The sequence below is a fragment of the Castor canadensis genome, chromosome 12 (genome assembly GCF_047511655.1).
Source record: "Castor canadensis chromosome 12, mCasCan1.hap1v2, whole genome shotgun sequence".
NCBI classification, from domain to species: domain Eukaryota; kingdom Metazoa; phylum Chordata; class Mammalia; order Rodentia; family Castoridae; genus Castor; species Castor canadensis.
The window spans coordinates 111504634-111524825 of NC_133397.1; the positions used below are offsets into that span (position 1 = coordinate 111504634).

The window sequence follows — 20192 nt, forward strand, 5'->3', positions numbered from 1 at the left end:
AAGAAAAGAAATTAGTCATAACTTCCCCTGAGGAATTGTAGATTATTTTTGTCAGTGCCAGAGTTTGAAGTCAGGGCCTCTTACTTGCTCAGCAGGCACTCTTCCACTTGAGCATGCCTCCAACCCCTTAGAGTTTGAACTTTATAGACTTTTTTTTTTTTTTTTTGGTGGTATTAGGGATTGACCTCTGGGCCTCGTGAAAATGCTCTACCACTTGAGCCATGTCTTTAGTCCTTTTGTATTTAGTTTGTTTTTTAAGATTAGAGTCTCATACTTTTACCCAGGCTGACCTTGAATCATAATCTTCCTATTTTCACCTCCCAAGTAGCTGGGATTATAGGTGTGCTCCACCACATCTAGCCTTAATAGACTTTAAATCAGCTATTTTAAATATGTTCAAAAAGGTCAGAAAACCTTAGAAAAAGAACCATGGTGATGTCTCATCATTAAAGAATGCCAATAAAGAGAAAGAAATAATTTTTAAAAAGAAACTAAGTAGAAATTCTAGAATTGAAAAGTGTAATTCTAGGAGTTCAGTAACAGATTTGAGCAGGTAGAAGAATCAGCAAACATGATTGGTCAACTGAGATTACCTAGTCTAAGGAGCAAGAAAAAATAAAGGAATAAAGAGATAGAAATGACTAAGAGACCTGTGGGACACCATCAAAACCTGTACATAATGGGAGTCCCAGAAGAGAGAGAGAGAGAGAGAGGTGCAGGAATAATATTTAATGAAATAATGGCCCAAACCGAAATTCTAGCACACCAAATCTGGCAGCATTTGAAAGTAGTATATATATATATATATATATATATATATATATGTATACATGTATACATATGGTTCAACATACAAAAGTTGATCAGTGTAATATACCACATTGACAGAAGGAAGGACAGAAACCGCATGATTATCTTAACTTGATGTAGAAACAGAATCTGACAAAATTCAATACCCTTTCATGATAAAAATATTTGAAAATCAGTTAATGTAAAATATCACTTTAATAGAACAAAGGAAAAACCCCACAGGATTATCTCAACTAGTTCAGAAAAGGTACTAGACAAAATCTAACATCATTTTATGATAAAAAAACTAAAAAAATCAAGATTGTAAGAAACCTTTCTCAACCTGATAGAGAGCATCTAATTACGTGCATAATGATGAAAGACTGAAAGCTTTCCATCTAAAATCAAGAATAAGGGAAGGATGTCTGCTTGTACCATTTCTACCGGACATTGTACTAGAGGTGTTCTAGCCAGGAAAGTTGGTCAGGAAAAAGAAAAAAAAATGGCATCCAAATTGGAAAGGAAGAAGTAAAGCTATCTCTATACACAGATAGCATGATTTTGTGTGTGTGTGTGTGACAGTACTAGAATTTGAATTCAGGGTCTTGTGCTTGCCAGGTAGGTGTTCTACCACTAAAGCTACATCCCAGCCCAAGATGACATGATCTTATATGTAGAAAACCTCAAAGAAGATACGCATGCAAAGCCTATTAGAGCTAAAGACTTAGTTCAATAATGTTGCAAGAGACAAGCTGAGCACATAAACACTAGCTGTATGTCTGTGTACTTGGAATAAGCAAGTTGAAAAGGAGATTAAGAAAACAATTCCATTTATAATAGCATCACAAGTATTAAAATACTTTGGGATACATTTAACCAAAGGGTTGCAAGACTTGTATACTATAAAACGTTGTTCAGATAAAGCCCTAAATAAGTGGAACAATAACCTCTGTTTCTGGATCAGACAACATAGATTTCATTAAGATGTCAGTGCTGTCCTATGTTGATCATGATTGCTATCAAAACTGTAATTTGCTATTTTTGCAGAAATGGACAAACAGATCCTAAAATTCATGTGAATTTGCAAGAGACTCTAATAGCCAAAAACAATCCTGAAAAAAAAAGACAAAGTTGTAGGACTCACACTTCCCAATTTTAAAACTTATAAGAAAGCTACTAGTAATTAAATCAAACATAGACATCCAGATCCATGGATTCCAGTTGAGAATTAGTAAATAAGCCCCTACATCTATGGTCAGTTTTCTTTTGAGACAGGATCTCTTTATGTAACTAAGACTGGCCTTGAATACTTGAGCCTTCTGCCTTAACCTCCCAAGTGCTGGAATTACAGATGTGCACCACCATGCCTGGCTGGTCAGTTGATTTTTGGCAAAGGTGCCAAGACCATTCAATGGAAGAATGAAAGGAATATATATATATAAATGTTTCAGGAAAATCTTATATAATGTATTGGAGAAATCTTTGTTAAGTAGTAAATAATTATATACTTTTATTTACAGTATTATTGGAAGGATGTCTAAATGGTGTGATTTACACTTCTGTATCTGAAAAAAAACCTTCTTGATTGTAATTGATGGTAGCTATTTTTTTCTTTTTTTCTTTTTTTTTTTTGAGGCAGATTCTTGCCATATATCCCAGCTCAGGCTGGCCTTGATCCTCCTACCTCAGCCTCCAGAGTGCTGGGATTGCAGGTGAGAAGGATAGCCATTTTACTATCACTTTTGTTTCATACCTGCCCTTATACTTTTATCAATAATTTCTTCCTTCTTGATTAGAGAAATAAGCACTATTTAATTGAATTATATGTGAACCATATATGTAATTTAAATTTTCTAGTAGCCACATTTAAAAAGTATAAAAAAATTTGAATGTTTTATTGTATTAAAAGTGTTAAGATTATATTTTAACATACAATCAGTATTTTTAAAGAAAAACTATTAATGGAGTATCTTACGTTTTCCTAGTCTTCAAAATTTGATGTGCATTTGCATCACATCTCAATTCATCCTACCCACAGTTCAAATGCTCAGTAACTTCATGTGGCTACTCGTTAGAACGCTGGAAAATGCAGGCTAGATAAACAGAGCTAAGACACTGACTCAGAACAAATGCACTTGTTTTTTCTGGAAATGGAAGGAAAACTTTTGTTTCTCTTTTCCCCCCAAACCAAGAATTAGTTTATTAGCCAACTGTTTGTCTTAAAATATACAAAGAAAAATCTCTGTATTTTAGTAGGGAAAAGAAAAGAAAATTTGAAGTAAACATGGCTGCAAGGTGTGAATATAGGCATATGAGAGGAAGGACTGGAATTCAGACTAAGGAAAGTCACACTTCACACTACTATGGATAAGCCCAAGGGTCATATTGAGAGGCAATACTCAGGTCTAGGGAAGAGATCTAGTGCTGGAATGTTTCTGATTTCTGATCAGGTGTGAAAGATGTCTAGTTTTCCTAGTCTTCACTCTCATAGCTGCCTACATGCCATACAGTTACAAAACATTAGTAACAAAGAGCAGGAATGACCACGGGAGTGCATGGTCCCTGGAACTACTTTCAGACAATTTTTTACATGTCTTTTTTTTCTCTCCTCTTCTACAAAAAGAAAACACAGACAGAAAGTGGAGATAGAAATTTAAAAGACAGAAAATAAAGATTGGAAGAGAAAGATGAGAGGGGGGAAACTTGTAGGATTAGACCTAATGAACGTAAGTTAAAATATTAATTGAAGTAATTTTTTACTTGTAAGATAGAAAGTGTAGGTGAGGTTGAGGGAAACATGGTGTGAGCAGAGGGACACCCAAAAGAAACTCTTGCTTTATTTACCATTGTACTTGAAATTGCCTTCCTTCCTTTCTTTGTAGCTGTGCCACTGCATATGTTCTACTGGCAGAGGAGGAAGCAACAACTATTGTAGATGCTGAAAGGTTATTTAAACAGGCGCTCAGAGCAGGAGAAGCCATTTATAGACGGTCACAGCAATGCCAGCACCAAAGTCCTCAGCATGAAGCTCAACTGAGTAAGCAGATTTGAACTGGTTTTTACTGTCTTTTAGCTTCTGTAATTGGCTGTTTTATTTTTAAACAACAAAATAGTAGTTAAAATACTAGATTAGCTAACTTAATACTTAGAGGTTAGCTAATTTTTATAAGAGATGATTGATTGATTAGTTATCTTTTGTCTATTACTACCTACAAGCCAGCAAGGCAGAAATATGTACTAGCCAGAAGGCTTGTGGCAGGGAATAGATCTGCTCTGATTATTGAGAAGAAATTATGCTCTTCTAATACTGAGCAGTTTATTTCATGCAAGAATTGGACTGGTAGCCAGGTACCAGTGGCTCACACCTGTAATCTTAGCTACTTGGGAGGCTGAGATTGGGAGGATGGAGGTTCAAGGCCAGGGCAATAGTTCATGAGACCCCATCCCAAAATAACCAGAGCAAACTGGACTGAAGATGTGGCTCAAGCAGTAGAGTAGCTGCTTTGCAAGCTTAATACAAGTGTGAAGCCCTGAGTTCAAGCCCCAGTTGCATAAAAAAAAAGAATTGGGCTGGTCCTTAGAGAAACAATTAAAAAATGTTTAGGATTCCCAGGTGCCCTCTAATGATGATAATTAGTACTGAGAAGCTCCTTCCATTTGTAGTAAGTACTACCTTTACTGTTGTCCTCATCCTACTCAAAAGAATAGTAGAGGCACTTTTTTTTTTCACTGCTGAGGATTGAACCCAGGGCCTCTCACATACTAGGCAAGCATTCTACTCCTGAGCTACTGCCCCAGCTCAGGCACATCACTTTTTTTTTTTTTTTTTGCTGTCCAGACTGTGATATAGTATCTGTATCTGTATATAGTGCCAACAGGTGGTTCTTTCCTCCACCCGCCCTCCTCTCTTCCTTTCTTTTTTTTTTTTCTTGGAGACAGGGTCTTGCTATGTACCCCAGGATGGCCTCATGATCCTCTTGGGAGTGTTTTCTTTTACACCATCTGATTCTTAGCACAAAATCCAAGCTCATATGTGGCCCTGGTTCTTTCTTTGGTTGATTTTTGTCCTATGTGTTTGGAATCAGATGAGTCATAGCGACTGACACTTCCCCCATTTCTAGAGATGCTCTTGTGGTTATGATTGAGACACTTTTACCAGAGATGTTAGAATCCGCAATGCTGGTGTTTCTTGGTATTTTTTATGACCAGATAGTAGGGAATAAATTGAAATATGTTAACATAATGCATTATCTGTTGGGGTTAAACTCTTAGTCTTGTTTCTAGAAACTAAAATTTGATAATATTGTCTCTCTGAGTTAAGTACTATGCAGTATACTTTATTAATGCATGCTGCAAACTACTGTGGGAATGGTTAATTTTGCAGCCTGGAACTAATGAAATTATACCTGTAAAAAGTCATGCTGTTTGTCCTTATATAATATCAAATATGGTTATGTTGCAGAATTTTATTAGAAGCAATTTTGTAGTTTGTTAGTTACTAGCTGTTAAGAAAAGTTCATACTAGTCATGGAAATTTTGTTTTGGAAATTTAAAGTCTTTCAATTAAAATAATAGAGAAAAATAGAGATTATTAAAATTTTAGATTATTTATGCAGAAAATTAAAATAATAGACTAATGTTATATCTTCCTATTAACATAAGCATTTATATTCTGTTAATATTAAAATGAACTAATCATTTACACACAAATTGCTTATGTATAATATATTCAGATTACTATTAGAGGCAAAAATAAATTCAACATATATTTTAAGATTTTTTTGGTAGTACTGGGGTTTGAACTCAGGGCTTTGTGCTTGAACTCAGGGTAGGTACTCTACCATTTGAGCCATGCCTCCAGTCCTCTATTTTAAGCTTTTCATATAGAAAGCATACATAAAATTGAGGGCACTCCCATTCAATATTCATCAACTAACTTTAGCAGTCATTAATATTCTTCCATTCTGACACAATTTAACTTTAATTCAATCTTCCAGGGTAAGCAAATTAAATAAATAAATAACATATTAATGAAAGAGCAGGCCATAATATAAAATTGATAATTGAGTCTTTTTTTGTTTTTCTAAATAGGGAGAGATACCAATGTACTGGTATATATTAAAAGAAGATTGGCAATGTGTGCAAGAAAATTAGGAAGAATAAGAGAAGCAGTGAAAATAATGAGAGAGGTAAGTACATTTGATAACTGAACTATTATAGTTATTATTCCCCAAACTAAAAATGTGGTTTAGGTTGCCAGTTATTTTAATGCAGAATAATTATTTTTAATCATTTAAAATTTTTTAGTTTAATTTTTATAATAGGATATATGTATATGTATGTAAAGATTTGGGAGGGTCTCTACAGTTTTGTAAAGAAGAAAAAGAATTTATTCTTTGGTCAATCTTGTTCAGCTCTGTTGAGTTCCTGTTATGATTTCAGTTATTTTTTCCTTTTAATATACAGTTGATGAAAGAATTTCCTCCTCTTACCATGTTGAACATCCATGAAAATCTCTTAGAATCACTTTTAGAATTACAGGCCTATGCTGATGTTCAAGCAGTCCTAGCAAAATATGATGGTGAGTTGTATTCATCTTAGTTGATAGCATGGTTTTTCTCTTTTCAATTATGTATTCATAAATATGATCCTGTTCTAATGTTTCTCTAATTTTCTTTCTATTCTTACCAGTCAGTATTTAATATATGCAGCTACAAGTTGCTATTAAATGTCTTCTTTATCTGGACTTTTGGTAGCAAAGGCTGCAAGGAGGAGCTTTTCTTCTATAAAGATTTATTTCTTAGGCTGGAGGGATTGCTCAACTAGTAGAGCGCCTGCCTTGAAAGCACAAAGCCCTGAGTTCAAACCCCAGTAACACAAAAAAAAAAAAAAAAAAAAATCTTGCCGGTCATGGTGGCAACTACTGGAGAACCCAGGAAGATTATGGTTCAAGGCCAGCCCCAGGCAAAAATACAAGACACCCATCTGAAAAACAACTAAAACAAAAGGGCTGGAGGCATGTCTCAAATGTAGAGCACCTGCCTAGCAAACTTAAGGACCTGATTTAAGCAGTACTGCCAATTTTTTTTATTTCTTTGTTAATTGAATATCTAATATGAATGAGGCACTTGGAATACAATGGTGAATTAGAAGATGTGGATTTAGACCTACAGGAGTTCCAATTTAGTGGAATGTATAGAGAATTGAACAGTAGATACATTGAAGATAGCTTTTTAGGTGAGATAACTGGAAAAGTGTACGTGCTGTACATTTATTTATTTATCACTTATTATTTTATTTATAATTTAGGCACCTCATTTATTCTGAAGTGTCAATGAAGGGTAACAGAAGTTGCTTAACAGTAATTATTCAAAATAACATTTTCACATTGGCTTTTAGTTACAGAGTTACTTATAATCTTATCTGATCCTTATAATGAACATGCAAGGTCGTAGAACAAGTATTTTCACTCTTTTCAGTTACTAAATTATGAAAGGGGTTTAAGAAGGTTAAATATTGGATAACATTTTCCAGCCAGTAAGTGGCAAGTCTGAACTTAAACCCAGGTATCCCATTTTCTTTGTTCACTGGTCCTTCCATGACGATAATTCAATATATTTTAGCTACATTATAACAATGCAGCTTACTGTAAATGGAGTTGGGAAAAATTTAAAGACACATAGACTTTCTCCTCATTCAGAGTAAGACATCAGCTTTTAACCCTAAGCTGAAAACTTCCTAACAACGTAATGTTTCCGATGCTATCTTTCACCAACAATGGAAGAAATCACTTACTCACAGTTGTCCTGCTCTGGGTTCCAACCTATTAGCTGAGAATCCTCATGACTTGGAAAGTTTGAAATGTGTTATACTTGGAAAGAGAAGTTTGTTTCTTTTAAACATCTGGATCTCTTAGGTAGTCCTTCAGAATTATGTATGCTCATGGAGAAGTTTGTAAGAAATTCTTTCCATATGTGACTTACTGGGTGCATGGTCTGCTTATGATATTTGTGCCAAATAAGTTTAGGGAATGAATATAAAAAAATCAGAATAGGATCTGATTCACTAAAAATAAAACTAGCTAAAACTAATAAAGCCTATCTAACTTGATATACTTCTGTGTTTTCAGTTTTCACGAGTCTCAGTTTTTATCTCCTAGAGTCCCGAAGTCATCAAAAGCAAATTTAATTTCTTAGTTCTCCATTGACTGCAGAATTGAAAACATTAGTTCTTTGGGTTTACTCTCTTGATAGCACTATTTTAGCCATTCTTTTAAAATAATTATTTTGTTTATAGTCCCAGATTAATTTTTTTAATAAAAAGTAATCTTTTAAGAAAATGTAGAAAATGTAAAAATTTATAGAAAAAAAATCATCCTTGTTTGGATCATCTGTATTTAACAGTAGTTAAATATTATAATTTTTTTCTAATCTTAGTGTTTCTTTATGAATAGTTAGAGTTTTTACATGGTTCTAGCTGTACTGTGGCCTTTCCCCTGAGTAGTCTTACTGTAAGCAGATTATTATAAACATTTGTGGAGCACTTGTCACCATTGTGCAGAGGGCTTTCACAGACATAATTTAATCTCTGCCAGAAAATACCATTCTCTATTTTGAGAAGAGGAAACTGAGATCAAAGAAGTTGTTACTAGCTCAAGGATGCATAACCAGCAAACAGAGGAATCAAGATTCAAACTCAGGTCTTCCAGTTATGTGTCCAGGAGTGTCTATTTACTGTATTGCATCTGTTGAATTTGTACTATGAATTATTCTTATGAAAAATTATCTTAAGACATTTTTTATAATTCTTACCTGAATTGAAAATTATTATTACAGATATAAGCCTTCCAAAGTCAGCAGCAATCTGTTATACAGCAGCACTGTTGAAAACAAGGACTGTTTCAGATAAGTAAGTAGTTATGAAACCACAAATAATTTGGAAAGACTGGTAAATTCAATACTGTGTTTTTCCTTCATCATTTATTTATTTATTTATTTGGAGACAGATCTCGCTGTGTAGCCCAGGCTGGCCTCAAACTTGTGATCCTTTTGCCTCAGCTTCCCAAATTCTGGGATTACAGGTCTGCACCATCATGCCTGGCTCCTCCACTGACTTTAAACAATGTTCTTTCCTCTTTCTTCCTTATGAGTGACCCTTGAACTTTTGTGGCTTTGAGGCTTCTCACTGTGTGAAGTGGAAAGAGAAGAGGTTTGTAGAGATAAGTAAGCTGGGATTTAATTTCACACTCTTACTATGTACTAGCCATAGGACTGTAGACTTTGGAGTCCCTCATCTATGAAATGAGAATACTACTGTAGGGTGGTTGTGTGAGGATTATATATGTTAAGTATCTAAAGCAATGTATAGAAAGAAAATATACGCAATAAATAGTAACTAGTATGATAATGATAAAGTATGTGGTAGGGAAGTAGGTGTCATTGTTGTCTATTCTTAGATTATAATTGAGTATTCTGCTTTGCTTATGCTTTTGACTGTCCCTCATGAATTTTTTTTATTCAGCAGAAGATACTCAGAAACTGTCTAGGTGCAATGGTGAGATCCGTCTCAAAAAAAAAAAAATCAGAAACCAACCCAATGGTGCCCATTTAACCTTAGAATAGTGTGCCTTAATATAAGTTAGAGTGAATATTCATAGTATGTTTCCTCTTGGCTAAAAACTCAATAACAATAGGCTTCTGCTTCATGAAATTCTCTGGTTGTTCCTGTGTAGCATTTCTTGCTCTGTCACTTTCCCAAGGTGTGCCTTCAATGGACTCTTTCCAAAGGCTTTCTTTACCTTGTTGAAAATTCCCATTCCTTTTGCTTCCTTATTTTATTTGTTGAATAGAGGCTTTACTTTTATTTTTAGTAGTTAGTAATTAGTAGAAACCTCTTTGATTCAGGGAACTCTACTGTATCATTTTTTTCTTTTTTTTTTTTTTTTTTTTTTGGTATGTTCATTTCTTCATTTTGTGATTTTTCTTACAGATTCTCTCCAGAAACAGCCTCCAGAAGAGGATTAAGCACAGCAGAAATTAATGCTGTGGAAGCAATCCATAGAGCTGTGGAATTTAATCCTCATGTTCCAAAAGTGAGAAATTTTATGATGAAAATACTATTTTATAAAAGTTTATCAAATTGATGACAGAGTGTAGACAAAAGTTCTAGCTGCCATAATTTGGGTCAGAATGGAATTGGTTTGCTACATTCTAACACTCACTGTTCACCTGAAAGGGGATATTAAAAGGTATTTAGAAAGGTGAGTTGGAGCAGTAGTTCACTAAGACTTGTAACTGCTGACAAAAGAAAATTTGAACTGTGTTCACTTAGTGATTTTTGTTTTTAAACAATGATATGGGGATTAAACCCAGTATCATATATATGCTGGGCAATCACTCTACCACTGAAAGACATCACAGTCCAATTTACCTGTTTTTTATTATAGTTTTAGAGAACAGTCAATCAAAAGACTTGATCTCAATAGAAGGTAATTTATGTTTCAGATCACTAAGTCAAATATCTTGTTACTGTAAAAGCTTTATCTAGAGAGATGCCTGCATCTTGAACTAGGGCAAGTTCACCGAAGACAAATAGATTAAAATAATCAATGATAGAAAAACTGCTGATCTGATGCTTATTTAGTCCCAGATGAAATTATCTGTTTTGTTTGTCTTTATATTGCTAATCTTTGTGTTTATCACCCAAATATCTAAACAACCAAACCCAATTTTAAAATTTGGGTTCTGTAAACGATGTTCCATGTTAAGAAATATAGAGTAGTCAAGAACAGATACCCTTACTACAAAATATAATTATAGCAATTGATACTACTATGTATGTTAATGGAACTTGGAAGCTAGTAGACAGTAAGGAGATTTATCTATAAGAGAAAAATCTTCAAGAAGGGGAAGTTGTAAGCTGTTCAAGTCAGTGAAGATATGACTTAGTAAGTTACTGAAACTGGGCATGAGAGTCCATGCTTGTAATCCCAGCACTGGGGAGACTGAGGGAGGAGGATCACAAGTTTGAGGCCAGCCTGGGCTGCATAGCGAGACCCCATCTCAAGAAAAAGAAAATTACTGAACTCTAGGGCTGAGTAGCAGTAGAGTGCTTGCTAGTGTATGTAAGTCCCTGGGTTTGATCCCCAGCACTGCAAAAATAAAAAAAAAAAAATTACTGAAATCCTAGAATGAGAGTCAACAAATATTTATGGCATTCTCTTACTGAATGATACTGCTTCTACAAATTTAAATTCTTAAATTAGATTATAATACACATGCAGCAAAGTGTACAAAAGAGAAATGTGCATTTTAATGATTTAATATAAAGCATATGTTGGGGAACTACCTCTGAGGTAGAAAACAGAATATTGCCAACCTCAGAAGCCCAGCTGCCTACCCTTTCCCAGTTACATCCTCTTCTCTCCTACCTAGAAGTAACCACTATTTGAGCATTAATTATGTTCATTTTTTTTCTTTATATTTTTGTTCTATACTTGCTGGTTTTATAAATGAGTTAAAAAGAGTGGTCTCTCTCTTTTTATTCACTGGAATAATTTATATAAAATTAGATTTATTTCTACCTCATGATTATTAGAGTTTGCTGGTTGGTAAAGCCATCTGATTCTGGAGTTTTCTTCTTGAGAAGCTGTGACCTACGAATTTCTTTCCTTTAATAATTTCATTACAATACAATTTTTAAAAAATCATTTCATAACTCAAAATTTTTTGTTCTTGTTTTGGTTTTTCATAATTTATATATTTCTAATAATTAGTTTGTAGGACATTTCAAATTTATTGCCATAATGACATAAAATCTTTTTATTTTTGGCAGTACTTGGGTTTGAACTCAGGGTCTTGTGCTTGCTAGGCAAGTGCTCTTATCACTTGAGCCACACCTCCAGCACCTTTTTTTTTTTTTTTTTTTTCAGGTTTCAAAGGTGTTTTTTTTATTCACTATTTTGATAACTATAAATAAGTGTTTCCACTATGGAAAAGAAAGTTATCACAGTACATTTTCATGACTGGAGAATGGATTTTCCGAAGTTATCTTCAGTGTAGTAAAAACATAGAAAACAAACCCCTCAATTTTAAAATTTGTAACATTGGCTACATTTTTTTCCTTGATTAGATTCCCCAGGGATATTGCTATCTTACTAATCTTTGCAAAGACCAAGCTCTGACTTTGTGAGTCCTTTTATTATTTGTTCTCTCGTTCATTCATTTCTGTTTTTTATTGCCTTCCTTTAACCTGGTTTGGGTTTATTTCATTATTTTTTATTTCCTGTGTCTTTTCACATAGGTACTTAAGTCCTTAATTTTCAGACTGCTTCCTTTCTACTATATTGAGTTAAGTCTAGAAATCTCTGAAAGCATGATTTTAACAACAGCAATATTTTTATATAATTTAGCTCAAAATATTTTCTAATTTCCATTATGACTTCTTTGATTGAGAGTTATATTTATTCCATCTAGAGATTTCTTTGGGGTGTGTGTGTGTGTGTGTGTGTGTGTGCTGGTTCTTGAACCAGGGTGTCTCTCATGCTAAGCATGTGTCCTGCCATTGAGCTACATCCCAAGCTCACAGCTTCTTAATTTCCAAATATACAAAGATAATATGTTTTGGGTTTTTTTTTTTTTTTTTTGATTGTGTGACTTTAGGCAAGTTCTACCACTTGACCTTTCACTCAAGCCCAAAGATGATGTTTTTATTAATAATTTTAGCATACTTATACTGTGGTAAGAGCATACATTCTCTATGATTTTACCCCTTTCAGACATTTTTAGTCTTGAAATTTTTGCTTATTTTTCATATCTCTGTGTCATTTGTAATTTCTAGTTCTCTGCCAAAATTTTAAATATGCTCTTTTATCTCTGAAAATAGTTTAAGATAGTTATCTTATAAGTATTTTCTCTGACAATTCCAATACCTGGCAGTTCTGTGTATCTGTTTCTATTACGTGGTTTTTCTTTTGCATCATGTTTGTCTTGCTTTCTTTTGTGCCTAGTTTTGACTGTATGCCAAATATTTGTTTAAAAAATTGTAATTATTATCTTCCTCCAGATAGGTTTTTCTTTGCTCTTAGATGCCTGGGAGAAGTACAGGACCCTTTAATCACTTTAAGCTCAAGAGATTAATGTTTTCTGGACCAACCAGAAGTCTTGAAACTGAGTTCCAGTCAGTGAAGTTATAGTTTATCTCTGACTCATGCTTTTCACTAGGGTGGAACCTTTCATGGTCTCAGTTCCATCTTTGGAGTGTTGCTAGAGTTGTCACTAATGACAAGCCTTGTCACCCTTCCCCAGTTTTATGAAACTTCCAAAAAGTCTCAACAGCCTCTTAACTTACCTTATGAAGGGTTGACAGATCCTACAGTAAAATAAACCCCAGCTGTGGCTTACTTCTCTGGGTTTCTGTCTTTGAACTATGGCCTTTATGATAATTCTTTATGCTTTCTTAATTCTTATGTATTCAATTAGATTTAAAAAATAACTGTTCAGCTTTTCTGTTTGTCTGGGATGGTTGATCTGAATTACCCAGTCTTTCATTAGTGGAAGCAGAAGTCTGTAAATACTTTTAAATGAAGTCTTCTGCTCTCTTATGCTGCAGAGTAGTTAAGAGAATGGATTCTGCAACCAAACTACTGGCGCTCCACTAGCTCCTAGCTGATGGACTTTGGCCAAATCATTTAACTTCTCTGGACCTATGTTTCCTCTTGTGTAAAATGAAGATGATATTCTCTACTTCATAGAATTATGATGAAGTTAAAGGAATCCCTGTCTTCAAAGTGCTGTAACAGAAAATGTTATAGAAGTATTTGTTGTTACTGTAATTATCCATGGTATGTTGAGAAGATCACCAGCAGTCATTAATTGCAACTATTTAAACACACCACTAAGATGTCCACATTTTTTTGTTTAATTTCCACTCAAAATAAGAAATATAGTTTATCTGCTCCCTGTAGTTGTGGACTTGTTTTCTGCTTCTAAACCCATCTCATGCAAAGTGTTTTCTCAGTAGAAACAATGATAATGATATGTATTTATTTATTTTATTTTTAATCATACTATTATTGTACTGAGGGTACATTTTATAAAAGTTCTTACGATATAGCCTAGTTAAATTCACCCCTCCATCATAAAACTGTTGGGGGCTTATGTGTAGAGGCAGTGCCAAGCATTTCCCTAATTATAAAGTTAAATTGCTTGATAGGAGCAATCTGGGTATAGTAATACCCAGATTGAATCTGCTGTAGAAAATCTGTAATACTGGATACCTTTTTTTAGCTTATACACACACACACACACACACACACACACACACACACACGAGAGAGAAAGAGAGAGGCAGGGAGGCTGCAAAAACAATTCTGAGCGAAAACTACAGAAGACCCAAATAAATAGAGATATACATGGTATTTATGGATTGGAAGACTCAATATTATTAAGATACAGTTCTTATCAAAATCCACTCAAGTTTGTTTATAAAATTGACAAGATTATCCTAAAATTTGTGTGGAAATGCAAAGAACCTAGAATTCATAAAACAATTTTGAGAAAGAAAAAGAAGACTGGAGAACTTACCCTACTGGAGTTCAGTACATTTTAAAGCTATAGTAATTAAGATAGTATAATATTAACATAAAGATAGAAATATAGGTCAGTGGAAGAAAATATAGAGTCCTAAAATGAACTCCCATATTTAAAATCGATCAGCAAGGTTTCTAAGGCAATTCAATGGAAAAAGGATAGTCTTTCTAACAAATAGTGTTGGAACAATTGAGAATCTATATGCCAAAACAAACAAATAAAACATCTAGATCCTTCCCTCATACCATATCTAAAAATGAACTCAAAGCAGGTTATATAAGATATGAAATTATAAAATTTTTGAAGTAAACAGAAGAAAATCTTTGTGACCTTGGGTTAGGCAAAGATTTTTTCAAAAGCATGATCCATAGAAGAAAAATTGATAAGTCAGACTTCTTCAAAATTAAAAACTTTTTGCTCCTGAAAAGGCATCATAGGAAAATGAAAAGACAGAGAAAATACTTGTGAGTCACGTGGTTGTTAAAGGACTTGTATCCAGAATGTATAAAAGATCTTTTGTTTTTCGCTATGTAGCCTAAGCTACATAGTCTTCTGCCTCATCTTCCAAGTGCTAGCATTACAGGTGTGCACCACCATGCCTGGCAAAGAATATATAAAGAACTCTTGCAGTAAGAGGGTAAACAACTCTGTTAATACATGAACAAGATATTTGAATAGTAATTTTACCAAAGACATATGAGTGGTAACAAGCACTTGACAAGATACTCAGCAACATTAGTCACTAGATAAATACAAATTTAAACCATAATATGATACTATTTCATATCTGCTAGACTGGCTATACTCACTAATTCTGACAATATCAAGTATTAGCTTGAGGAAACTACATGTAAAATAGAATTGCTACTTTGGGAAACAGTTTTGCAGTTAAATATATACTTACATGTGACCCATCAATTCCATTCCTAGTTATTTACCTAAGAACAATGAAAATATATTTCACTTGATCTCAACCAACAATTTTGTATGCAAATGATCATAGCAGTATCATTCACAATAGCCAAAAACAACTGAGATAATTGAATGAATAAGTAAACTATGGTGTACCTTTATAACAGAACACTACTCAGCACCAAAAAAGCACAAGCTATTAGTGCATGCAACAGCATGATGATACTTCAAAAGTTTTATGTCCAGTGAAAAAAACTAGTGACCACAGACTATATGTTGTAGATTCTATGTGAAATTCCTTTAAAAAAATTAAAAGCTAAAACTGTAGATACAAAAAGCAGGTCAGTGGTTCCTCAAGCTGGAGGAGAGTGGGAGTTGACTGTCAAAAGGCATGAGAGAACTTTTTTTATGGTGATGGTGATGGTTGCACAACTGTGTAAGTTTACTAAAAAACCATCAATCTGGGCAGGGTGTGGTGGCACACACCTGTTATCCCAGCATTTGGGAGGTGAAGGCAGGAGGACTGAGAGTTCAAGACCAGCCTAAGCTACAGAGTGAGACCCTGTCTCAAAAGGCCAAAACCAAACCAAACCAAACCCAAACAAGCCATCAACTTACATACTTACAATAGTGAATTTTGTCATATGTAAAATTCACCTTTAATAAAATTGTTCACATACCTTAACATTTTAATATCATTTTTACTTACAGGTAGAAATTATTTCCTTTCAACTAAATATCAAAGATAATTCAACTCTCAGAATATTCAGCTAAGTAAAGTGGTGCTATAAGCTTCAATTCTTGTTTGTGGATAGACACTGTAAGCTGAGTACTACCAAACAAGATAATTATTGAGGCTTTTTGGAGAAATTTTCAGTTCCAACAACTTGAATGATATCCCACTTAATTATTTAAGAGGGCTTAAATAATAATAATGCTCTGAGAGAGCTCTGGAATGTGTGGCTGTTTTTGCTAATGCTTTACAAGTGGTAATGTATGTACAGTTCTCTCTGTCTGTCTCTTTTACACTCTCTCTCTCTCTCTCTCTCTCTCTCTCTCTCTCTCTCACTTTGTTGTTATGAGCTCTATTCCTGACTCTCACCTGGAGGCAAGCAAACATAAAGGCTTTAGGGATTTCTTCCTTAAATTTCAACTGTGTGTTGTGATAAACATATATTTTAGTATTTTGTACTGACTTACTATGCAAATTTGTGAAGTGGTCATGTGAATCTTGGCAGTAAAATGACAAAGGATAAAGTTGTTTTTGCATGGATTTTCTTGGCACCTTTCCACATACCTACAGAAGGAATGGCTGTCGTCAGTCTTGTGCTGTGCAATTTATTAAAGCTGGAAACTATTAGAAGTGCAATAGAGAAAGGTCACATAAATCTCTTTAGGCTCTGAATTTGCTTTTAGGTATTTCATTTATATTGTCTGTTTTTGTTCTACTGAATGAATTTCAGTGAAACCAGGATAGCACTACAGTAAAAAAAGAATTAGAACATCATGTTTTTGTGAGTTTTAACTTGTTCTTCATTACCTACCTACGGTTTTACTTCAACAGACTTTTTGCAAGTCACTAAGCAAGAAAAAGATCTTCATTTAGCTACTTCAGGAATAGTCAGATGTTTGATTTTTAGTAAAAAAACATTTTGTGTATTCAAAATATTTTAACTATCATGTTTAATTCATTTTAGTGTCATACTCTTTATTTTCCATCTACCATCAAGTAGTTTATTTTTTAAGAGAATTCATGGACTATAAAACTCACTCTTCTGAAGTATACAATTCAGTGGACTTAAAAAAATTTTATTAGCATACGTTAATTGTACACAGGGGTTTCATTGTGATAATTCCATACATACACATATTGTACTTTGATCAGAATCACTGCCTCTATTACTGTTTGTAATATATTCATAAGGTTGTAAAATCATTACCACCATCTAATTCCATAATGAATTGGTTATCCCAGAAAGAAACCCTGTGCTGTTAGTAGCCACTTCCCATTTTTCCTGTGTCTGGTCCTGACAACCATTCATTTACTGTCTGTCTTCATGAACTTATTTCGGATCGTTCATGTTAAGGAGCTCATATAGTTGTGGCCTTTTGTATCTGACTTCTTTAACTTAGCATAATAGCATAATGTATTCACACTTCATTTCTTTTTATGGCTGAATACTATTCCATTGTATGGGAGTGTCACAGTTTGTTTATTCATCAGTTGAGTTGATGAGCATTTGGGTTGGTTCCATTTTTTGACTGTTATTTATAATGCTGCTATGGATCTTCATATGTATGAGCATACATTTTCACTTTTCTTGCATATACCCAGGGGTGGAATTGACAGATTATGTAGTAATTCCATGTTTAATTTTGTTTAGAGGTTGAAAAACTGCTTTTTGATATTCCCATCAGCAGTGTTTGAGGGTTTCGAGTTCTCTATGTGTTTCCCAGCACTTGTCACTGTCTTTTTGCTTATAGTTATCCTAGTGGGCGTGAAGTGGTATCTCATGGTTTTGTTTTGTTCTTCCCTAGTGACCAGTTATATTTGACGTTATGTGAAGTTTACATTAAGTGTGTTACTGGCCAATTGCGTATCTTCTTTAGGAAAATATCCTTTGTACATTTTTAGGTTTTTTTTGGCGGGGGGCAGTTCTGACAAAGTGTTGTACTATTGAACTGTATCTCCAGCCCCATATTTTTTTTGTTATAGAAGTTAATTCCATCTGTCTTTTTGTTATATCATATTCTTTTTTCTTTTTGAGATGCTGGGGTTTGAACTCAGGGCCTTGCACTTGCTAGGCAGGCATTCTGCCACTTGAGCCACACCTCCAGCATATTCTTTAAGATTATAGTCAAAGGTGGCAGTGCGTGTTTATGATCCCAGGACTTGGGGAGCTAAAGCAGGAGAATCTCTAGCTCAGGGCCAGCCTGAGCTACAAAGCAAGACCTTGTCTCAAAAACAGACAGACAAGTAAATTATTGTTAAAGTAAGCCATTGATAGTTTTTTTTCTTCCCCTTTAATGGTACTAGGGTTTGAACTCAGGGCTTTATGCTTGCTAGGTTTGAGCCATGCCTCCAGTCCTTTTTGCTCTGGTTATTTTTGGAGATGGGGGGGGGTGTCTCACTTTTTTTTGTTTGTTTTTGTGGCACTGAGATTTGAACTCAGGGCCTACCCCTTGAACCACTCCACCAGCTCTTTTTTGTGATAGGTTTTTTCAAGATAGGGGCTCTTGAACTATATGTCTGGGCTGGCTTCGAACCATGATCCTCCTGGTCTCTGCCTCCTGAGTAGCTAGGATTATAGGCATGAGCGACCAGAGCCCATCTAGGGTCTTTTTTTTTTTGCCCAGGCTGGTCTGGACTGCAATCCTCCTATTTATGCTTCCTGCCATTGCTGGGATGACAGGCGCAGACCATCCCACCCAGCTTTTTCCTGTTGATATGGGGGTCTCACAAACTTTCTTTTTCACCTTGGGCTGGCCTAGAACTGCCACCTTCCCCACCTCCGCCTTCCAAATAGGTAGGATTGCAGTCATGAGCAATTGGCGCCCTGTTTGCCATGATGTTCTTGATTAGCATGCCCAGCATGGTTGTGAACCTCCACATTTTTTAAAAATTATTCATTTATTCACATGTGCGTACACTGTTTGGGTCATTTCTCCACACACACCCCCCACCCCCGCCCCAAACCACCACATTTTAAACTACCATTGTCACATGTAATTTCACCGAGGAAATCTAAACCTGAAAATGAGCCATAAGCCTTGCTGACACATAGCATTGAAGAGTCTGCCAGGCTTATTCACTAGGTAAGTTACATGTGTGTATAAGCCTCAGAGTATTTCAGAACCCCAGAAAGTTCTCCTTTCCTGTCTATACCCACCCCAATCACATGAGGCAAACACTGTGTGAATTTCTACCACCATAGATCACTTTTCGCCTTTTCTGGAACTTCATATTGCTGGAATTATTCAGTTTGTACTGTTTCTGCATTTTAATTTTGAGTTTCGTTAGGTAAATTACTCACATGTATGCACAAGCCACAGAACACTGTCCTAATTTGTGCCTTGGCAAAATGATGTCTGTTATAAGTCATGAATGTTTAGCACTCCCATAGATAACTGCAATTGTAAATGTTAAATCCATGAATGTCAGTGATTATAGATGCCATTGTTCTTACTATGACAATTTACACATCATTCGCAACAGTAAAGTCCAACTTTAATGTAGATTTTTAGCCCCCTCTTAAATTTTGACCTTGAACCTATTTCTCTCTCCCTTTCTTCCTCTCCCCCCTGTCCCTTTTCCTCTCTCTCCCCCTCTCTCTCCCTTCCCCCTCTCCCTCTCTCCCTCTTTAGCTCTCTCCTCCCTCCCTCTCCCTCTCTCCCTCTCACCCTTCCTCTCTCCTCCTCTCTCTCTCCCCCTCTCCCTCTCTTCCCCCTTCCCATCTCTTCCCCCCTCTCTGCCTCCCTCTCTCTCTCTCCCCCTCTCCCCCCCACCCCCCCATCTCCCTCTCTCTCTCCCCCTCTCCCCCGACTCCCCCTCTCTTCCTCTCTCTCTCTCTCTCTCTCTCTTTTAGAAAGGATCTTGCCCAAGATTTTCCTGCCTTCCAAGTGCTGGGATCAGGCATGCACCATTGTGCTCATGTCCACAAAAAGACCTGGCCTTGATGTTCATAGAGGCTTTATCCATATGGCCCCAAGTGGAAACAACCCAAATGCCCATCTATTGACTGGATAAGCAAATTATAATAGAGTGGGGTGTGTTCAGAAATTGAAAAGAGGACTGGTGATACAAGCAAAACATGGATGAAACTCAGAAATACAATGCAGAAACTAGTGCACACTGAATGTGATTCCATTGATGAGAGGTTCAAGGAAAGGAGACAGTGAACT

The 20192-nt window shown here is 35.2% G+C and overlaps 1 protein-coding gene across 7 annotated transcripts in view; it reads left to right on the plus strand.

The window, feature by feature from the left end:
• St7l (suppression of tumorigenicity 7 like) overlaps positions 1 to 20192 on the plus strand; it is a 77618-nt gene that overhangs the window by 20622 nt on the left and 36804 nt on the right. For 5 of the 7 annotated variants that reach the window (XM_074050757.1, XM_074050761.1, XM_074050759.1 and 2 more), the window contains exons 7-11: positions 3672 to 3826; positions 5881 to 5978; positions 6256 to 6370; positions 8625 to 8697; positions 9778 to 9880. In XM_074050757.1, the coding sequence (XP_073906858.1) occupies positions 3672 to 3826; positions 5881 to 5978; positions 6256 to 6370; positions 8625 to 8697; positions 9778 to 9880 (544 nt within the window). Of the gene's footprint in view, positions 1 to 3671; positions 3827 to 5880; positions 5979 to 6255; positions 6371 to 8624; positions 8698 to 9777; positions 9881 to 11919; positions 11976 to 20192 lie in introns of all 7 variants that reach the window. The other 2 variants (XM_020156573.2, XM_074050763.1) reach the window with 1 other exon arrangement.